We start from the raw sequence: 21,194 nt of genomic DNA, 5'->3' as shown, positions 1-21,194 counted from the left end.
ATTGTATAATGTATTATTAGTAATCTAGAGATAATTTAAAATATACAGAAGGATGTGTGAAGGTTACAAGGGACTTGAGTATCCTCAGATTTTGTTATCTGAGGGTGTCCCGGAACCAATCCTCCAAGGATACTGAGGGATGACTGTATATTCTATAAGATTTCATTTATATGAAATTCAAGAACAGACAAAACTAAGCAATAGTGATAGATATCAGAAAAGTTGTTGCTTCTAGGTGGTATAGACTCGGGGGAAGCATGAGAAAACTTACGGAGCATTGAAAGGGTTTTATATACTGATCTACGTGGTGGTTACAGGGGTATAAATAAATGTAAAAAAAATCATCAAACTGTACAACTAAGATGAATGCACTGGGCCGGGTGCGGTGGCTCACGCCTGTAATACCAGCACTTTGGGAGGCCGAGGCAGGTGGATCATGAGATCAGCAGATCGAGACCAGCATGGCCAACATGGTGAAACCTTGTCTCTACTAAAATTACAAAAATTAGCTGGGAAGTGGTGGCACAAGCCTGTACTCCCAGCTACTCAGGAGGCTGAGGCAAGAGAATGGCTTGAACTGGGGAAGCGGAGGTTGCAGTGAGCCAAGATCGTGCCACTGCACTCCAGCCTAGTGACAGAGCAAGACTCTGTCTCAAAAAAACAAACAAACAAACAAACAAAAAATGAGTGCACTGCCAGGCATGGTGGTAGGCACCTGTAGTCCCAGCTACTTGGGAGGCTGAGGTGGCGAATCACCCAAACCCAAGAGGGTGAAGGCAGCCTAGGCAACAAAGTAAGACCCTATCTCTAACAAAGAAAATTAAAATTAAAAATGATGTTTATTCCTTAAGATGGAGTTTCACTGCGTCGCCCAGGCTGGCATTCAGTGGCGCGATCTCAGCTCACAGCAACCTCCACCTCCTGTGTTCAAGCAACTCTCCCACCTCAGACTCTCGAATAGCTGGGACTACAGGCACATGCCACCACTCCCAGCTAATTCTTGTTATTTTTAGTAGAGATGGGGTTTCATCATGTTGACCAGGCTGGTCTCAAACTCCTGACCTCAAGTGATCCTCACTGATTCTTAAAAGATCAATGCACTTTACATACATGCATATACATGTATGTTAGTACTCAATTTTTTAAAAATGAACAAAACCATGTACAAATAAAAGAATAACACACTAAAACAATTAATACCCTAAATTAACATGCTAAAAAAAAATTTTTTTCTTTTTTTTGAGACAGACTCTCATTCTGTTGCCCAGGCTGGAGTGCAGCAGTGCGATCTCGGCTCACTGCAAGCTCCACCCCCCAGGTTCAAGCAATTCTCCTGCCTCAGCCTCCTGCGTAGCTGGGATTATAGGCACATGTCACCACACATGACTAATTTTTGTATTTTTAGAAGAGATGGGGTTTCGTCACGTTGACCAGGATGGTCTCAATCTCCTGACCTCGTGATCCACAAGCCTCGGCCTCCCAAAGTGCTGGGATTACAGGCGTGAGCCACCGTGCCCGGCCACTAAAAAATTTTTAAATTAAAAATAATCAGTAGAGCCACAGCTGATGCTTACTTCTTAAATCTTCTGTATTATGCTGAATTTTGTACCATGACCATATTACTTTTATTACTTTAAAAAAAAATAAAGCTGGGCCGGGTACAGTCGCTCATGACTGTAATCCCAGCATTTTGGGAGGCTCAGGCAGGTAGATCACTTGAGGCTTAGGCCAGGAGTTGCTGACCAGGCTCTACTAAAAATACAAAGAAAATAAGCTGGGCATGGTGGCGCATGCCTGTAATCCCAGTTACTCCGGAGGATGAGGCAGGAGGAGCACCTGAATCCCGGAGGCGGGGGTTACAGTGAACCAAGATCATGCCACTGCATTCCTGCCTGGGTGACAGAGCCAGACCGTCTCAAGAAAAAAAAAAAAAAAGGGCCAGGCGCGGTGGCTCAAGCCTGTAATCCCAGCACTTTGGGAGGCCGAGACGGGCGGATCACGAGGTCAGGAGATCGAGACCATCCTGGTTAACACGGTGAAACCCCGTCTCTACTAAAAAATACAAAAAACTAGCCGGCCGAGGTGGCGGACGCCTGTAGTCCCAGCTACTCGGGAGGCGGAGGCAGGAGAATGGCGTGAACCCGGGAGGCGGAGCTTGCAGTGAGCTGAGATCCGGCCACTGCACTCCAGCCTGGGTGACAGCGCGAGACTCCGTCTCAAAAAAAAAAAAAAAAAAAAAGTTATTTCATTAAAATGACAATGTTAAAACGAAACCTGGCCAGGGCAGTGGCTCAAGCCTGTAATTCCAGTGTTTTGGGAGGCCATGGCAGGTGGATCATGAGGTCAGGAGTTCAAGACCTGCCTGGCCAATACAGTGAAACCCTGTCTCTATTAAAAATACAAAAAATTAGCCAGAAATGGTGGCAGGCGCTTGTAATCCCAGCTACTCACGAGGCTGAGGCAGGAGAATCGCTTGAACCCAGGAGGCAGAGGTTGCAGTGAGCTGAGATCAGGCCACTGCACTCCAGCCTGGGCAACAGAGCAAGACTCCATCTCAAATTAAAAAAAAAAAAAAAAGAAATCTAAGCACTACTGTACCTCATCACACTGGCCTGCAATGGTCTTTTCACAAAGCAATCTCTTCAATTATCTTACTCTTTTAGCATCCAACACACACCCTGGCACTAGCTATCTGCAGAACTAGGTATCTGCTTCGTGTCCATTTACTGTATTCTACTGTAGAGGTGGTCAGCAAAAATGTTTGTTGAATAAACAAATGTGTAAAAAAAAAAAAAAGAAATGAGGGCCGGGCGCCATGGCTCATGCCTGTAATCCCAGCACTTTGGGAGGCGGGCAGATTACGAGGCCAGGAGATTGAGACCATCCTGGCTAATACGGTGAAACCCTGTCTCTACTGAAAATACAAAAAAATTACCCAGGCGCGGTGGCGGCTGCCTGTAGTCCCAGCTACTCAGGAGGCTGAGGTAGAAGAATGGCGTGAACCCAGGAGGCGGAGCTTGCAGCGAGCTAAGATCTCGCCACTACACTCCAGCCTGGATGACGCAGCGAGTCTCCGTCTCAAAAAAAAAAAAGAAAGAAAGAAAGAAATGAAAATTAGGCAATCCATGAGAAGCATTCCAAAGTCATGGGCTTATGAGCTTGAATTTATACTACAGAGAAGGGTTGAGGCTTACTGAATAAGGATATAAACTTGTATCACTACATTCCAAAATTGTCTCACTAGGCTAGGCGCGGTGGCTCACGCCCGTAATTCCAGCACTTTGGGAGGCTGAGGCGGGCGGATCATTTGAGGCCAGGAGTTCATAATCATCCTGGTCAACCTGGTGAAACCCCATCTCTACTAAAAATACAAAAATTAGCCAGGTGTGGTGGCACATGCCTGTAGTCCCAGCTACTTGGGAGGCTGAGCCAGGAGAATCGCTTGAACCTGGGAGGTGGCGGTTGCAGTGAGACGTGATCACGCCACTGCACTCCAGCCTGGGTGACACAGCAAGATTCCATCTCAAAAAAAACTAGAAGCAAAGTATACCCAGATATCATTCAGCCTGTGAATAAACTGTTAATTCACACAATGGAATACTTGTTACCAATGAAAAGGAAAGCACAGCCGGGAGCGGTGGCTCATGCTTGTAATCCCAGCACTATGGGAGGCCGCGGTCGGTGGATCACCTGAGGTCAGGAGTTCGAGACCAGCCTGGCCAACATGGAAAAACCCCATCTCTACTAAAAATACAAAATCAGCCAGGCATGGTGGCACATGCCTGTAATCCCAGCTACTCAGGAGGCTGAGGCAGGAGAATCACTTAAACCCGGCAGGCAGAAGTTTCAGTGAACCAAGATTGTGCCATTGCACTCCAGGCTGGGCAACAAGAGCAAAACTCCATCTCAAAAAAAAAAAAAAAAAAAAAGGAATGCACTACTGACACAGGCAACAACATGGATGAATCTCAAGGGCATTACGCTGAGTGAAAAAAGGCAAATCACAAAAGGTGACATACTGCATAATTCCATTTATATAACATTCTCGAAGTGGCAACTTTAAGTGATAGAGAACAGATCAGTATTTGTCAGGCTTAGATTTGAAGAGAGAGAATGTGACTGTTCTTTGTCGTAATGAAATAGTTTGGCATCCTGACTGTGGTGATTATTCTAATCTACACAAATGATACAATTTGTTAGAAGTACACACACAAAGAGTGCGTGTAAAACTGGTAAAATCCAAGTAAAATCATTCTTGAATTAATAACATTGTGTCAATGTCAATTTATTGGTTTCAACAATGTTCTATGGTTAAGATATCAACGTGGGGGAAGTTGAATAAAGAGTACACAAAGAACTCTGTACCACTTTTGCAAGGTCTTGTGAGTCTGAAATTACTTCAAAATTAAATGTTTTAATAAAAATTTTACAAGAAGAAAACAGAATTTTTTTTTTTTTTTGAGACGGAGTCTTGCTCTGTCACCCAGGCTATAGTGCAGTGGCACGATCTCGGCTCACTGCAACCTCCATCTCCCAGGTTCAAGCGATTCTTCTGCCTCAGCCTCCCGAGTAGCTGGAACTGCAGAAGCACGCCACCACTCCCAGCTAATTTTTGTATTTTTAGTAGAGACAGGGTTTCACCATATTGGCCAGGCTAGTCTCGAACTCCTGACCTCATGATCTGCTCACCTTGGCCTCCCAAAGTGCTGGGATTACAGGCGTGAGCCACCACGCCCGGCCAGAAATAGAAAAATTCTAAGGAACAATAGATGAATGGATAAAATGTGGCATATCAACACTACTATTGAGCAATATAAAGGATCTAAGTACCAATACATGCCGTAACATGGATGAACCTTGAAAACATTGTTCTAAGGAAACCAGACACAAAGCCACATACTGTATATTCCATCTACATGAAATGTTCAGAATCAGCAGATTCACAGAGACTTAGAACGTAAATTAGTTGTTGCCAACTCAGGGGGAAGGGGAATGGAGAATAACTGGGAAATAAATATGGAGTTTCTTTCTGGGGAAGTGAAAATGTTATAGAATTAGATAACGGCTGCGCAATTTAATCAGACTAAAAATCTGTAAATGGCCTACTTTAAAAGGTAAATTTTATGGTATGTGAACTATATCACAATAAAAGAGTTATTAAAAAAATGAGAGAGATCTTTTAAAAATTGTACCTACATATAAACATACCCTAAGGCAAAAATTTATCCCAAGCTATGTGATGTAGCTAATTCCTAAGATTTGTGATTAAACAGCACTACAGTCTTTCTGTGCTGCGTGTTACTCACAAAGCAGCACAATTAATAATTAGCAAACCAAACTCACAGGACAATCTAACAGGATTATAATTTTGACCCACTAAAAAATCTTAATCTTATTCCTGACAACAACAATTTCCAGTGTACCATAAAAGTAGCCTCTAGGAACTGGCTCAATTCATAAAAGCTCACAGATTTGAACTGAACTAAAATTAAATTAAAAGCCAGCTTGCATATACAAAGGTAGATAATGACAAAAGTAAATCATATTACATCACGCCAGACCCACAGTCACATAATTCAAGTTTGCCAATCATCATACTAATAGTTTAAAATTTACCTATTACTCCTTTTCCTCCTCTGGAAATTAATCAAAAAGCAAAAACAGTGCTTCAGGAAACCTGAATTCTGATCCAAACGAAGCTACTGTTGTGGGCTTAACGTGTCAGAGCTATCCGTAAAATGCAAGGTACCCTGAAAATACTAGTCTCCGGGAGATTCTTTTACCACTTCTCAGGTGCCACTCCTTGCACACTCAACCACGTCACCTGGTTTCCCACGCACTACTGCAGGCCAGGTCTGTTTCCACTACTACCCCCTTCCCCACAATCTATTCTCCATATAGCAGCCTTTTGTTTTGTTTTGTTTTTGGAGATGGAGTCTCCCCCTCTGTTGCCCAAGCTGGAGTGCAGTGGTGCAATCTCGGCTCACTCCAAGCTCTGCCTTCCAGGTTCACGGCATTCTCTCACCTCAGCCTCCCGAGTAGCTGGGACTACAGGCACCTGCCACCACGCCGGGCTATTTTTGTTTTTGTATTTTTAGTAGAAATGGGGTGTTAGCCAGGATGGCCTCGATCTTCTGACCTCGTGATCTGCCTGCCTCGGCTTCCCAAAGTTATGGGATTACAGGCATGAGCCACAGCGCCCGGACAGCAGCCCTCTTTTTAAACAGTGAATCAGAACCTGTCCCTTCCACATGTAAGCCTCCAATGGCCTACGGGACCAGATACGCTCTGACTCCGGCCTCCCATCAACCTTTCCGGGCCACTCCTGCCACCCTGACTTTTGGGTTCCTCGAATACTTCCAGCCCACTCCTCCCCAGGGCCTCTGCCACACTGGATCTCCTCCTCATTCTTGATCCTGCTCAAATGTCACTTCTCAGAGAGTGGAGTGTGGACTCTGGTCCTGGGCTGCCTTGATTCAACAGATGGGCATGTTATTTACTCTTGCTGTGTCCCTGTTTCCTCATCTGTAAAATGTCAGTAATAATGGTGCCTACCTCTTAGGGTTGTCACAAGGTACATGTAAAGCAATCGACAGAGTGACTGGCACAGTGTTCAAATGTCATCTATCATTATTACTTAAGATGCCCCCTCTTTTCTTCCCATCCCTTAGCCCTACCTGAAATTATCTTCTGTCACCCTCTTTGTGGTTTTCCCTAAACTTCCCAGGGTTAGCTTTGCAAGGAGCTTCGTCTTGTTCAAAACTCTATCACCTGCCTGGCGCGGTGGCTCACGCCTGTAATCCCACCACTTTGGGAGGCCAAGGCAGGTGGATCACGAGGTCAGGAGATCGAGACCATCCTGACTAACACGGTAAAACCCCATCTCTACTAAAAATACAAACATTAGCCAGACGTGGTGGCGGGCGCCTGTAGTCCCAGCTACTCGGGAGGCTGAGGCAGGAGAATGGGCTTGAACCCAGAAGGCGGAGGTTGCAGTGAGCCGAGATGCCGCCACTACACTCCAGCCTGGGCGACAGAGCGAGACTCGGTCTCAAAAAAAAAAAAAAAAAAGGCCGGGCGCGGTGGCTCAAGCCTGTAATCCCAGCACTTTGGGAGGCCGAGACGGGCGGATCACGAGGTCAGGAGATCAAGACCATCCTGGCTAACACGGTGAAACCCCGTCTCTACTAAAAAGTACAAAAAATTAGCCGGGCGAGGTGGCGGGCGCCTGTAGTCCCAGCTACTCGGGAGGCTGAGGCAGGAGAATGGCGTGAACCCGGGAGGCGGAGCTTGCAGTGAGCCGAGATCGCGCCACTGCACTCCAGCCTGGGCGACAGAGCAAGACTCCGTCTCAAAAAAAAAAAAAAAAAAAAAAAAAAAAAACACAAAAAACCTCTATCACCATCTCCAAAGAAAGACATGTAAATACCTATTTAATAGATGAATAAATATATAACATCAAACATTTCTTTTAAATAATGTCTTGATTCAGGCCAGGAGCGGTGGCTCACGCCTGTAATCCCAGCTCTGTGGGAGGGGATCACCTGAGGTCAAGAGTTGCAGACCAGCCTGGCCAACATGGTGAAACCCCGTCTCTACAAAAAATACAAAAAAAATTAGCTAGGCTGGGTGGCGGGTGCCTGTAATCCCAGCTACTCGGGAAGCTAAGGCAGGAGAATCCCTTGAACCCGGGAGGCGGAGGTTGCAGTGAGCCAAGATCCGGCCATTGCACTCCAGCCTGAGCGACAACAGCGAAACTCTGTCTCAAAAAAAAATTAAATAAAATAATGTATTGATTCAAAGAGTTAAGTGAAAAATGGCATTGCCTCAATCAGTTACATAATTGGGCTGGTCCCATTACCTTCAGACTAGAGTCAGTTCGTTTCATTATTAGCTGGTGTGTTATTTTCCCCCTCAAATTCTATCACACATACACAACACACCGTGGGAGAAACTCGCAGATTAATCTGTGAGAGTATAAACTGAGTACTGTGGCTATTCACTAAGTCTTCATAAACATACCACATAAATCCAAACTGCGGCCCACCAAAAAGGCCCTCGACCATTAGGAAAATCACACCCTAACATATGGAAATACAAGACACATACTGACTTAATTAGAACTGTTTTTCTACCTGTACATATAGGTAACATGCACACATACGTGTCTGTTTGTATACACATGCACACATAGCCATCTCCGACACTGGGGTCACACTTTTTCCACTTCTTTTTATGTTTCTGAATATAACAGACTATGTGGAATTAAATCAATGCTTGAATTCAGAGCTGTGATTAAAACCCAGTACTTATTCAGAATCCTAAACATTACAGGTCCCCTTACCACTGGGTAAACTTCCATGGTTCACCAAAGGAAATCTCAAATTTAAGGTTGTAATTCACTTGAAAGCTAGCACTAATTTTTTTAAACGCATCTAAAGCTACCAAAAATCCAGTCCATTTTAACATCTTATGAATTCAATATCAAATTTTTACCCACCAATTAGTTCTTCAAGTCTTTAAGAAGTGTTTCCCTTTACTCTAATTTTTTCTTTTTTTTTAGAAAGTTATTTTTAAGTCACTATCCACATTTTGTGAAACTCCGAAGGACCAAGGCCAACGAGAAGGGGAAAAAAGGAAACAACCAAAAATGTTTCTGGATTTTATTAAAGATGATGCTGGACTCTCGTTCCCCATAGTACCAAAGATGTCACACGGAGTATTATTGCTCAAAAGAGCGAAGCAATTAATCTAGAGGAAGAGATAACGATGTTGAACGCTGGTAAATCAAAAGAATAAGGAGAGAGGAGTGGAAAAGGAGAAGACGCGGCGGCGCTGTGCGGTCTCGGAGCAGCTCTCCAGGAAAGGGTTCTCGGGCAGCGGCCCCCCGGCTCGGGTGAGCGGCCAGACTGGAGGTGGCCAGCGCGGGCGCGTTTTCCACTCCGCCCGGCTCCGGCGCACACGCCCACCGCCCCGCGCAGCCCGCGACCCCGGCGCCCGCAGCGCACCCAAGTCACGCTCGACCCGAGCGGAAAGTTTCGAATCCAAACCAGAGAGCCGAAACGCACAGGTCTCGGGGCTGAACTCGCGCCAGGAACACGCCCGAGGCGAACCACTTGACAACCAGCTCCGGTTCTCAGCAGAAAGGCCGACAGGCGGGGGCCGGGGAGGAAGGGGAGGCGAGACACATGCCCTCGCGCACACTCAGCCCCTCCGACTCCTCCGCCCGCGGCTCAGGTGGGAGCAGCGCAGCCGCCGCACTCCCGCACCGGGCGGGCCGGAGCCCCTCCCAGAAAGGGCCGCGACCCCCGGGCCAGCTCGCGCGCAGGGGACCGGTGCGCACGCCCCGCCCGGCGCCTCCCCGCCGGCCTCCCGCCCGCCCGCCGGCCGGTGGCGACCCGGGGCGGGAGGGCGCCGAGTCGAGGCTCCGTGATGCTCGGGAACCGGCCGCGGCCCGCGCGCCCCTCCCCCGCCGCCGCCCCTCCCCCCGGGCCGCCCGCGGGGCGCAGGAGCCGAGCGCCGGCGTCCCGGGGGACCAGCCCGCCCCCCGGCCGGAGGACCTGGACAACTTTCCCCTGCGCGGCCGCGGGCGCCCCCGACGGGGCAGGGGTGGGGAACGGGGACAGGCGCAGCGTGGACTCACTTTTTCGGATGTTTCTCTCTTTTCGGCCTCCGCTTTCGGGCCTGAATGGCCAGCACTGGGGGAAGAGAAGACACACATTAACGGTCGGGCCGCCCGCCAGGGCCGGCCGCGTGGCGGGGAGAGGGCGCGCCGCGGGCCACTCACCTTTCCGGGAGCTCATTCCGACGCGGCGGAAGCGGGGCGGGGGGCTTCGCGGCGGCTGCGGCGGCGGCGGCGACGCGGGCGCCGAGACGAGCCGGGCTGCAGCCTCCACTCGCTCCGCCGGCCGGGAGGAGGCGGGAACCGCGCCTGCGCCGCCACCGCCGCCGCTCCAGCAGGGACCCAGCAAGACCCGCCCCTGGCCGGCCCCGCCCCCCCCCCGCCCCCACCCGCCGGCCCCGGGGGTCGGGACCCCGGAGTCGCGCGCCCCGCGCCCCCGCCCCACCCACCTGTGCAGAGGTGGTCGCCGCCCAAGGCCGAGCTGGCCTTCGGCCTCCCCCACCCCAGCCCGCGGCCCGGGCCTCCGCCTCCTGCGCTCCTGCGGCTGGCCCAGGCCGCCCGCCTCTCCTGGGCACCGGACCCGCGGGACCCTCCCTCCCCGCCGCGGCCTCTCCCCTCCGCACCCCGGCCGGTCGCGCAGCCCGGCGCTCCATGCGCCCTTCCTTGGCCGGCGCCTCCGCGGGTCTCGCACCACCTCTCTTCCCGCGGCCTCTTCTCTCCCTTTGCTCCTCTACATCCTTGCATCCCCATGAGCGCCGCTTCCTCCTCTCCGGCGGGCGTGGAAAGGGCACACGACCAAAAGCTGGGAAACCTGGGTCCGCGATTAGCGGTGTGACCTTGGAGAAGTCATTTTCTCTCCCACCTCTACGTGCCCTCCAGGATTGCATGAGTTTAATGAAGGAAAAGATACAGATAGCATTCAAAGTACGACAATGGTTTTGCACATGAATTGAAACCCGGTTCCCTAAACACCATGTGTATAACAATTCAAAACAACAATCACACCAAGTAGTTATTTTCTGCATCCTGCAATGAGCAAACTGAGTCCCAACGAGGTTAAACAGTTTAACCAGCCAGGATCGAAATTCAGGCATGGCTGGCTGTCGACAAACTCCACCTTATCAGGCTGCCTATAAAAGATGTGAACCAAGTTGATAGTGGCACAAAAAGATAACTATAATGTTCCCTTATTTATGTAAATAATTACAATAGTTTTTGAAAGATAAGCATCCTGACCATTAACTCCCTCCTTGGTCACACAACTGTATCTTCAACTGACAAGGTGGCTTACTCTAAGGATGGTAAAACAGACAATACAGGAAAAGCTGCTTGGATTTTGAAGAGCCTTTAACTTTTTGTATTCAAAAATATCAAACCTTTATAGAAAAGTTACAAGAAAAATATAATTCACAGCCAAATTAACCCATATTCACCAATTTTTAACATTCTGCCACATTTGCTATGTGTCTGTGTGTATGGTTTATTTTGCTGAATCATTTGAGTTTTTGTAGACACTGTTACCCTTTATCCGTAAATATTTCGGTAAATATCTACTAGGAACAAAGATAATCTCCCACGTAATCAGAATTCCATGATCACTCCAAGAAACTTTCATGCTAATACAATGTAATCATCTGTAACATACAAGCCATATATATTCAATTTTGCAAAATATCTAAGTAATATCCCTTTTCTTTTTTTCCCAATTAGTCTACCATTAAGGATCATCTGTGGTGTTTAATTGTCATGTCTTTTTAAACACCTTTAGAATCATTCTTGGTTTTGGTTTTCTTTTTATTTATTGATTTATTTATTTAGAAATGGAGTCTCACTCCATCATCCAGGCTGGAGTGCAGTGGCGCAGTCTCAGCTCACTGCAACCTCAGCCTCCCAGGTCTAAGCAATTCTCCTGCATCAGCCTCCCGAGTAGCTGGGATTACAGGCATACAGCACCACATCTAGTTAATTTTTGTATTTTCTTTTTTTAGTAGAGACAGGGTTTCACCCTATTGGCCAGGCTGGTCTCGAACTCCTGACCTCAGGTCATTCACCCACCTCAGCCTCCCAAAGTGCTAGGATTATAGGCCTGAGCCTTGACACCCAGCCCTTTTTTTGTGTTGTTTTGTTTTCTTGTTTATAACATTGACTTTTTTGAGGAATCCGATTCCACAATTTTGCAGAATGTTCCTTGTTTTTTGTGTTTTTTTTTTTTGTTTTTTTTTTTTTTTTTTGAGACGGAGTCTGGCTCTGTCGCCCAGGCTGGAGTGCAGTGGCCGGATCTCAGCTCACTGCAAACTCCGCCTCCCGGGTTCCCGCCATTCTCCTGTCTCAGCCTCCCGAGTAGCTGGGACTACCGGCGCCCGCCACCTCGCCCGGCTAGTTTTTTTTGTATTTTTTAGTAGAGACGGGGTTTCACCGGGTTAGCCAGGATGGTCTCGATCTCCTGACCTCGTGATCCGCCCGTCTCGGCCTCCCAAAGTGCTGGGATTATAGGCGTGAGCCACCGCGCCCGGCCTCTGTTCCTTGTTTTGGATTTGTCTGTTTCCCTGTGATTAGATTCAAATTAAATAATTTTGTTGGGTATACTATAGGTGATGTTGTATTCATCTTAGTGCTTCAAAATATGATGTCAGTTTGTTCCATTACTGGTGATGTTACAGTTAATTATTTCTCCAAGATACAGGTAACTTTTCCCTCTGTATTTAAGAAGTCTGTGTAAAAAATGAGCAAAGGATTTGAATGGACATTTCTCCAAACACTTACAAATGGGCCGGGCGTGGTGGCTCAAGCCTGTAATCCCAGCACTTTGGGAGGCCGAGACGGGCGGATCACGAGGTCAGGAGATTTAGACCATCCTGGCTAACACAGTGAAACCCCGCGTCTACTAAAAAATACAAAAAACTAGCCGGGCGAGGTGGCGGGCGCCTGTAGTCCCAGCTACTCGGGAGGCTGAGGCAGGAGAATGGCGTAAACCCGGGAGGCGGAGCTTGCAGTGAGCCAAGATCCGGCCACTGCACTCCAGCCTGGGCGACAGAGCGAGACTCCGTCTCAAAAAAAAAAAAAAAAAAAAAAAAAAAGACATACAAATGACCAAACTAGCATGTGAAAAGAGAATCAACATCATTAGTTGTTAGGAAAATACAAAGCAAAACCATAATGAGTTACTACATCACACCTACCTACTAGGATGACTATAAAATTAATTAATTAATTTATTTATTTATTTATTTATTTTGAGACAGAGTTTTGCTCTTGTTGCCCAGGCTAGAGTGCAATGGCACGATCTTGGCTCACCACAACCTCTGCCTCCCAGGTTCAAGCGATTCTCCTGCCTCAGCCTTCCCAGTAGCTGGGATTACAGGCATGTGCTACTGTGCCTGGCTAATTTTGTGTTTCTAGTAGAGATGGGGTTTCTCCATGTTGGTCAGGCTGGTATCGAACTCCCGACCTCAGCCTTCCAAAGTGCTGGGATTACAGGTGTGAGCCACTGGGCCCAGCTAAAAAATTTTTTAGTGGAAAATAAGGCCAGCTGTGATGTCTCACAAGTGTAATCTCAGCATTTTGGGAGGCTGAGGCTGGAGGATCATCTGAGTCCAGGAGTTGGCGGCTGCAGTGAACTATGATCACACCACTGCACTCCAGCCTGGGCAATAGAGTGAGACCCCATCTCAAAAAATAATGTTAATGGAAAAAAAAATGTTAGTGGGGATTTTGGAACCCTCATATGTTGGAAACATTGAAACCCTCCTGCATTTCTGGTGGGAATGTAAAATGGTGCAGTTATTATGGAAACAGTCTGTTGGCTTCTCAGAAAACTAATTATAGAATTAACAGCAATTCCACTCCTAGGTATATATGCACAAAGACTGAAAACAGATACTCAAACAAATCTTTGTACATGAGTGTTCATAGCAGCACTATCACAACAGCCAAAAGGTGGAAACAACCTAAATGGTCATCCATAAATGAATGGATAAACAAATTGTGGTATACACATGCACTGAAATATTTTTTGGCCTTAAAATTATTTAGTACTGACACATGCTACAATGTGGATGAACATCAAAAACATTATGCTAAATAAAAGCAGCCAGACACAAAATGTCACATATTGTATGATTCCATTTATATGAGATACCCAGAATAGGCAAATCTACAGAAAGCAGATTGGTCGTTGCCAGGAGTTGGGGGGTGGGAGAAGGAGGGAGCAACTGCTTAATGGGTACCAAGTTTTATTTTGGTGTGATGAAAATGTTTTGGTGCTAGATAGAGGTGGTGGTGGCACAACATTGCTAATGTACTAAAAGCCACTGAATTGTTCTCTCTAAAGTGGTTTCTTTCATCTAAGGTGAATTTCACTTCAAAACAAAACAACAAAGTTACTTGTGTGGGGTGATACTTTGAAACTGTGTGAATATCTCTTTCCTGACAATATCTCAATGGGTTGGCATCCATTGATGATTCTTGCCTAAATCAACTATTACCACACTGGTTGTAGAACAGTGATTTTATAATCCTATCATTCCATCTATGTTAAGTGACACATTCTTTTTTTCTTTTTTTTTTTTTGAGATGGGGGTCTTGCTCTGTTGCCCAGGCTGGCGTGCAGTGGTGTGATCTCAGCTCACTGTAACCTCCACCTCCCGGGTTCGAGTGATTTTCCCACCTCAGCCTCCCAAGTAGCTGGGACTACAGGCGCACGCCATTTGTATTTTTAGTAGACACGGGTTTTCACCGTGTTGGCCAGGCTAGTCTCAAACTCTTGGCCTCAAGTGATCCACCCGCCTCTGCCTCCCTAAGTGCTGGGATTACAGGTGTGAACCACTACACCCACCCTTAAGTGACATTCTTTTTTTCTTTTTTTTTTTGAAACAGGGTCTTGGTCCATCACCCAGGCTGGAGTGCAGTGGTGTCATCTCCGCTCACCGCAACCTCTCCCTCCCAGGTTCAAACAATTCTCCTGCCTCAGCCTCTCAAGTAGCTGGGACTACAGGCACACACCAGCACACCTGGCCAATTTTTTTTTTTTTTTTTTTTTTTTTTTTGGCAGCGGGGGGAAAGGAAGTCTCGCTCTGTCGCCCAGGCTGGAGTGCAGTGGCACGATCTTGGCTCAATGCAACCCCTGCCTTCCAGGTTCAAGTGATTCTCCTGCCTCAGCATCCCAAGTAACTGGGATTACAGGCACCCACCACGACTCCCGGCTAATTTTTTTTGTGTTTTTAGTAGAGACTGGGTTTCATCATGTTGACCAGGCTGGTCTCAAACTCCTGACCTCAAGTGATGTGCCTGCCTCGGGCCTCCCAAAGTGCTGGGATTGCAGGCTTGAGCCACCACGTCCGGCCTAATTTTTGTATTTTTAGTGGAGATGGGGTTTCACCATGTTGGCCAGGCTGGTCTCAAACTCCTGACCTCAGGTAATCCGCCCACCTTGGCCTCCCAAAGTGCTGGGATTACAGGCATGCAACACCGCGTAAGGAGGAGCTTTTATTTCTCCCTCTGGCTTTTTTTTTTTTTTTTTTTTTTTTTTTTTTTTTTTTGCCCCCTCCTGCTTCTCTGCATTTTTTCTTTCTTTCTTTGTTTCTTTCTCTTTGTTTCTGGCTTGTTTTTTGTTTTTGGTATCAATATTGACAAAAATTACTGTCACTATTTTTTCTGTTGTTTTTAGAGGACAGGGTCTCACTCTATGGACATGAGCCACCATACTTGGCCTTTTTATTATTTTTTAAAAGGCTTTATTGAGATATAACTAACATATATACAATTCAGCCATTTTAAAATATAGAATTCAATGGTTTTTAGTATGTTCACAGCGTTGTGCAACCACTACCACAATCTAACTTTAAAACATTTCTGCGGCAGATGTGGTTGCTTTCATTTATAATTCCAGCACTTTGAGAGGCTAAAGTAGGAGGATCACTTGAGCCCAGGAGTTCAAGGTTAGGGAGGTTATATAGTGAGCTATGATCACGCTGCTGCACTCCAACTTGAGCAACAGAGCAAGACACTGTCTCAAAAAAAAAATTGTCCCCCCCACAAAAAGAACTCCATACGTATTAGCAGTCACTCCCCATTTCCTCCAACTTTCCCCTGCACTAAGCCTAGGCAGCCACTAATGTACTTCCTGTATCTATAGGCTTGCCTGTTCTGGACAGTTCATGTGAATGGAATCATACAATATGTGGCCTTTGGTGGCAAGCATCTTTCACTTAGCCTAACATTAAAACCCATTTCTACTATTTAATTTCTACATGACCTTGGGCAAGTTACTTAATTACAACATCTGGAAAGTGATAACAGCATGTACTAATATTAGTCTTCATAGGTCAGTTTGATAATCAAATAAGATAAATCTCCAGTAACAGTAATTCTTAACAACAGTTGGGAGATACATTGCCAATCTGTTGAATTTTTGCATTCAATTTTCAACAAATACTTATCAAATACCTATTATATAGCAAGCGTTATTGTAGGCACTGATTCTATAGCAGTGAACAAAGCACACAAAAGTGTCCCTGCCCTCATGGATCTTACGTTCTACTGCCAGAAAACAGAAAATAAACAAAATAAATATGTGAAATATATATTATGTTTACTAGATGGTTATCATTTTTATTTAAAAAAAAAAAAAGGCCGGGCACGGTGGCTCAAGCCTGTAATCCCAGCACTTTGGGAGGCCGAGACGGGTGGATCACGAGGTCAGGAGATCGAGACCATCCTGGTTAACCCGGTGAAACCCCGTCTCTACTAAAAAATACAAAAAACTAGCCGGGCGAGGTGGCGGGCGCCTGTAGTCCCAGCTACTCGGGAGGCTGAGGTAGGAGAATGGCGTAAACCCGGGAGGCGGAGCTTGCAGTGAGCTGAGATCCGGCCACTGCACTCCAGCCCGGGTGACAAAGCGAGAGACTCCGTCTCAAAAAAAAAAAAAAAAAAAAAAAAAAAAAAAAAAAAAAAAAAAAAAAAAGCTGGGCACGGTGGTTCACGCCTGTAATCCCAGCACTTTGGGAGGTCATGAGATTGGGAGATCGAGACCATCCTGGCCAACAAGGTGAAACCCCGTCTCTACTAAAAATACAAAAATTAGCTGGGTGTGGCAGCACATGCCTGTAATCCCAGCTACTCAGGAGGCTGAGGGAGGAGAATCGCTTGAACCTAGGAGGCTGAGGTTGCTTTGAGCCGAGATCTTGCCACTGCCCTCCAGCCTGGGTGACAGAGCGAGACTCCATCTCAAAAAACAAAAACAAAAAAAAAACCAAAGTGACTGGATGGAGTGGTTCATACCTGTAACCCTAGCACTTTGAAAGTCCGAAGCAAGAGGATTGTTTGAGCCCAGGAGTTCAAGACTAGCCTGGGGAACATAGTGAGACCCCCACCTCTATAAACTAAAAAATAAATTTTAGAAAAGCCTGAAAGCAAAAAAAATCAACAACCTGTTGGGAATATGGTTCAAGAGGCCTCCCAAGAAGGTAACACTGAATTAAAGAACTTAAAGCTGGCGGGGCACAGTGGCTTACGCCTGTAATCCCAGCACTTTGGGAGGCCAAGGCGAGCGAATTACCTGAGGTCAGGAGTTCCAGACCAGCCTGGACAACATGGTGAAACCCCATCTCTACTAAAAATACAAAAATTAGCGGGGTGTGGTGGTGCACCCCTGTAATCCCAGCTACTCAGGAGGCTGAGGTGGGAGAATTGCTTGAACCTGGGAGGCAGAGGTTGCAGTGAGCCAAGATTGCGCCACTGCACACTCCAGCCTGGGCGACAGAGCAAGATTCTGTATCACACAAAAAAAAACAAAAGAACTTAAAGCTACCTTGCCAGTCCTTTTTACTTCTATAAATTAGAAGAAAACTATCTTTGCAAACCAGATATTTATGAATTGCTTTGAATTTATTGAATTAAAGTATACCAAATTAATCATCAATTAACTTTACACATACTATAGTGATGCTTTTTTTAAAACTATTTTTATTTATTTATTTTTTTGAGACAGAGTTTCACTCTTGTTGCTCAGGCTGGAGTGCAATAACATGATCTCGGCTCACTGCAACCTCCGCCTCCCAGATTCAAGCGATTCTCCTGCCTCAGCCATCCAAGTAGCTGGGATTACAGGCATGCACCACCACGCCTGGCTAATTTTGTATTTTTAGTAGAGACAGGGTTTATCCATGTTGGACAGGCTCGATCTCACAACCTCATGTGATCCACCTGCCTCAGCCTTTGAAAGTGTTGGGATTACAAGCATGAGCCACCGCGCCTGGCTAGTAGCTTTTAGAAAGAATGGTAAGTGGGGCACAGAGGCGCTCGCTGTCCTGTCAGCTTCAGTCCAGCAGTTTGACTCCAGTAGTTGAGTCCAGCCTGAACAATGAGACCATACATCTTAAAAAGATAAATTAAATGATAAATGATAGCCAGGTGTGGTGGCTCATACCTGTAATCCCAGCACTTTGGGAGGCCAAGGCGAGCAGACCACGATGTCAGGAGATGGAGACCATCCTGGCTAACATGGTGAAATCTCATCTCTACTAAAAATACAAAAAATTAGCCGGGCGTGGTGGCAGGTGCCTGTAGTCCCAGCTACTACAGAGGCTGAGGCAGGAGAATGGTGTGAACCTGGGAGGCAGAGCTTGCAGTGAGCTGAGATTGTGCCACTGCATTCCAGCCTGGGCAACAAAGTGACACTCTGTCTTGAAAGAAAGAAAGGGGGAGAGAGAGAGAGAGAGAGAGACAGGAAGGAAGGAAGGAAGGAAGGAAGGAAGGAAGGAAGGAAGGAAGGAAGGAAGGAAGGAAGGAAGGAAGGAAGGAAGGAAGGAAAGGAAAGGAAGAGAATTATAAGCCTAGTCTCTGTTGACTTTGAAATTAAGTATTTCTTCAGAAATGTATCACAATTTGGAGTGACTTTTTTTAAAATTTTTTTTTAGTGGATGCTTTTTAAAATTATTATTATTTTTACTTATTTTGTTTCTTTGAGATGGAGTTTCCTTCTTGTTGCCCAGGCTGGAGTGCAATGGCACGATCTCAGCTTACTACAACTTTCACCTCCCAGGTACAAGCAATTCTCCTGCCTCAGCCTCCAGAGTAGCTGGGACTACAGGTGCGTGCCACCACACCCAGCTAATTTTTGTATTTTTAGTAGAGACGTGGTTTCACCATGTTGGCCAGGATGGTCTTGCTGTCTTGACATAGTGATCCACCTGCCTCGGCCTACCAAAGTGCTGGGATTACAGGCATGAGCCACCACACCCCGCCTAGAGTGACATTTTAAAGTAATTCTTTTTTTTTTTTTGAAGACTGAGTCTCGTGCTATCGCCCAGGCTGGAGTACAGTGGCACCATCTGAGCTCACTGCAACCTCCGCCTCATGGGTTCAGGAGATTCTCTTGCCTCAGCCTTCCGAGTAGCTGGGATTACAGGTGCCTATCACCATGACCTGCTAAATTATTTTTGTATTTTTAGTAGAGATGGGGTTTCACCATGTTGGCCAGGCTGTTCTTGAACTCCTGACATCAAGTGACTCACTCGCCTCTACCTCCCAAAGTCCTGGGATTACAGGTGTGAGCCATTGCGCCCAACTGGTTTTAAAGGAATTTTTAAGAGAAATAATGTAATGAGGATGATTTAAACTTTTTTATTCCACCATATTTATTATTGCATAAATCAAATGAGTTATGCAAATATTATAATTAATAAGGGGAAGTATTAAATACTTATAAAACTGGATATATTTTGGTCTCCATAGCAGTCCAAAAGAAGTGAAAAAGGCAGTAATATGTATTTTTCCCCAAACTGTTACAATGAAACTCAAAATGTCCACATAATATTAATTTTTCCCAAATGTAATAGAAAATGAAAAGAATGTTGTAAAATCAATTGGATTATGATACTTGTAAGTGGACCCACTAAATCATGTTGCATCTTCGAAGGTATATTTAATATGTCATAGAATTGGAAAAAGACGAGAAGTCATACCATCTATCTTGGGCCTTTAATGGATGAAAACCCAGCCTCCTTTTTTTTTTTTTTGAGACGGAATTTCACTCTTGTAGCTCAAGCTCACTGGAAACTCCACCTCCCGGATTCGAGTGATTCTCCTGCCTCAGCCTCCTGAGTAGCTGGGATTATAGTCATATGCCACCATGCCCAACTAATTTTGTATTTTCAGTAGAAACAAAGTTTCACCATGTTGGCCAGGCTGGTCCAAGCCTCCTTTTAAAAGCACCTCCAAGGCTTTTAAATTCTTTTTTTCTTTTCTTTTTTTTTTTTGAGACAGAGTCTCACTCTGTCACCCAGGCAGGAGTACAGTGGCGCCATCTCGGCTCACTGCAAGCTCCGCCTCCCGGGTTCACGCCATTCTCCTGCCTCAGCCTCCCGAGTAGCTGGGACTACAGGCGCCCGCCACCATGCCCGGCTAATTTTTTGTATTTTTTTTGGTAGAGATGGGGTTTCACCGTGATAGCCAGGATGGTCTCGATCTCCTGACCTTGTGATCCGCCTGCCTCAGCCTCCCAAAGTGCTGGGATTACAGGCGTGAGCCATCGCGCCCAGCCTTAAATTCTTTAAAGTTTGTTTATATCTAATCTGCCCATTCAATTATAAACCTGTCTTTTGTTGCTTCACTACAGTGTACTCAGTGGCAATAGCACCATCATAATAGAGAACCCCGAAGAGAGTGGCAAAGCCAGACTACCAGAGTTCAAGGGCTAGTTCTGCCATTATTTACCTGGGTCAGCTTGAGCAAGTTAGTCTCTCTGTGCCTTAATTGCCTGATCTGCAAAATGTAGATAGTAATATTACCTACCCTGTAAATCCGTTGTGAGGATTTAATGAGTTAGTTCCCATAAAATACTTGGAGAAGTACCTAAGCATATCTGTTTGAAGGATTAAATGACTTAGTTCACATGAAACACTTAGAGAAGTATCTAAGCATTCAATACATATTAGCTGATCATAATATGTGCCATGTTAAGCAATGTATTATTTATCTATTGCTATATAACAAATTTCTCCCAGATTCAGTAGCTTAAGAAAATAAACATTTCACAACTCACAGTTGTTGTGGTCCAGCAATTTGGGAGCAGTTTAGCTGGTGAGTCAAGATGTCACTTGGGGCTGCAGTCATCTGAAGGCTTGACGGAGGCTGAAAGACCTGTTCCCAAGATAATTCACTTGCATGGCTGTTGCAGAGGCCTCATTTCCTCACTGCATGGACCCCTTCATAGGACTGCTTGAGTGTCTGGCTTCCCCCAGAGTGAATGATCCAAGAGATAACAAGGGAGAAACTTCAATGCCTTTTATGACCTACCCTCAGAAGTCACAATCCATCATTTCTGCCACATTCTAATCACCAGAAATAAGTATAGCACATGCTTAAAGGAGAGGAATTAAGTCCACTTCTGGAAGGGAGGATTATCAAAGAATGCTGGACATATTTTAAAATCACCACAAGGGGTCATTCCTTCTTTCCTTTAAATGCCTCTGATTTCAAGTGAGAATCCTTGGAGGCTCTTATTCTGCTATTTATTTAAGCAGCAGATATCAAAGGGAATTTTCAGTTCAACATTCAGACAAAAGAAAAAGGA

At 46.0% G+C, this 21,194-nt stretch overlaps 1 protein-coding gene across 13 annotated transcripts in view; it reads right to left on the bottom strand.

Annotated features, from left to right (window-relative positions):
* Positions 1-20,870, bottom strand: part of SRPK2 (SRSF protein kinase 2) — a 301,034-nt gene extending 280,164 nt beyond the window's left edge. For 4 of the 13 annotated variants that reach the window (XM_050782702.1, XM_050782687.1, XM_050782688.1 and 1 more), the window contains exons 1-2: positions 10,246-10,394; positions 9,644-9,698 (exon numbers count right to left, since the gene is read on the bottom strand). In XM_050782702.1, coding sequence (XP_050638659.1) covers positions 9,644-9,698; positions 10,246-10,275 — 85 coding nt within the window. In that variant the 5' untranslated portion in view covers positions 10,276-10,394. Of the gene's footprint in view, positions 1-9,643; positions 9,699-9,787; positions 9,936-10,245; positions 10,395-20,663 lie in introns of those variants that run through there. The other 9 variants (XM_050782691.1, XM_050782697.1, XM_050782692.1 and 6 more) reach the window with 7 other exon arrangements.
* Positions 20,871-21,194: the final 324 nt, after the last annotated feature.

The sequence above is a fragment of the Macaca thibetana genome, chromosome 3 (genome assembly GCF_024542745.1).
Source record: "Macaca thibetana thibetana isolate TM-01 chromosome 3, ASM2454274v1, whole genome shotgun sequence".
NCBI lineage: Eukaryota > Metazoa > Chordata > Mammalia > Primates > Cercopithecidae > Macaca > Macaca thibetana.
This window is presented reverse-complemented; position numbering and strand designations above follow the sequence as displayed.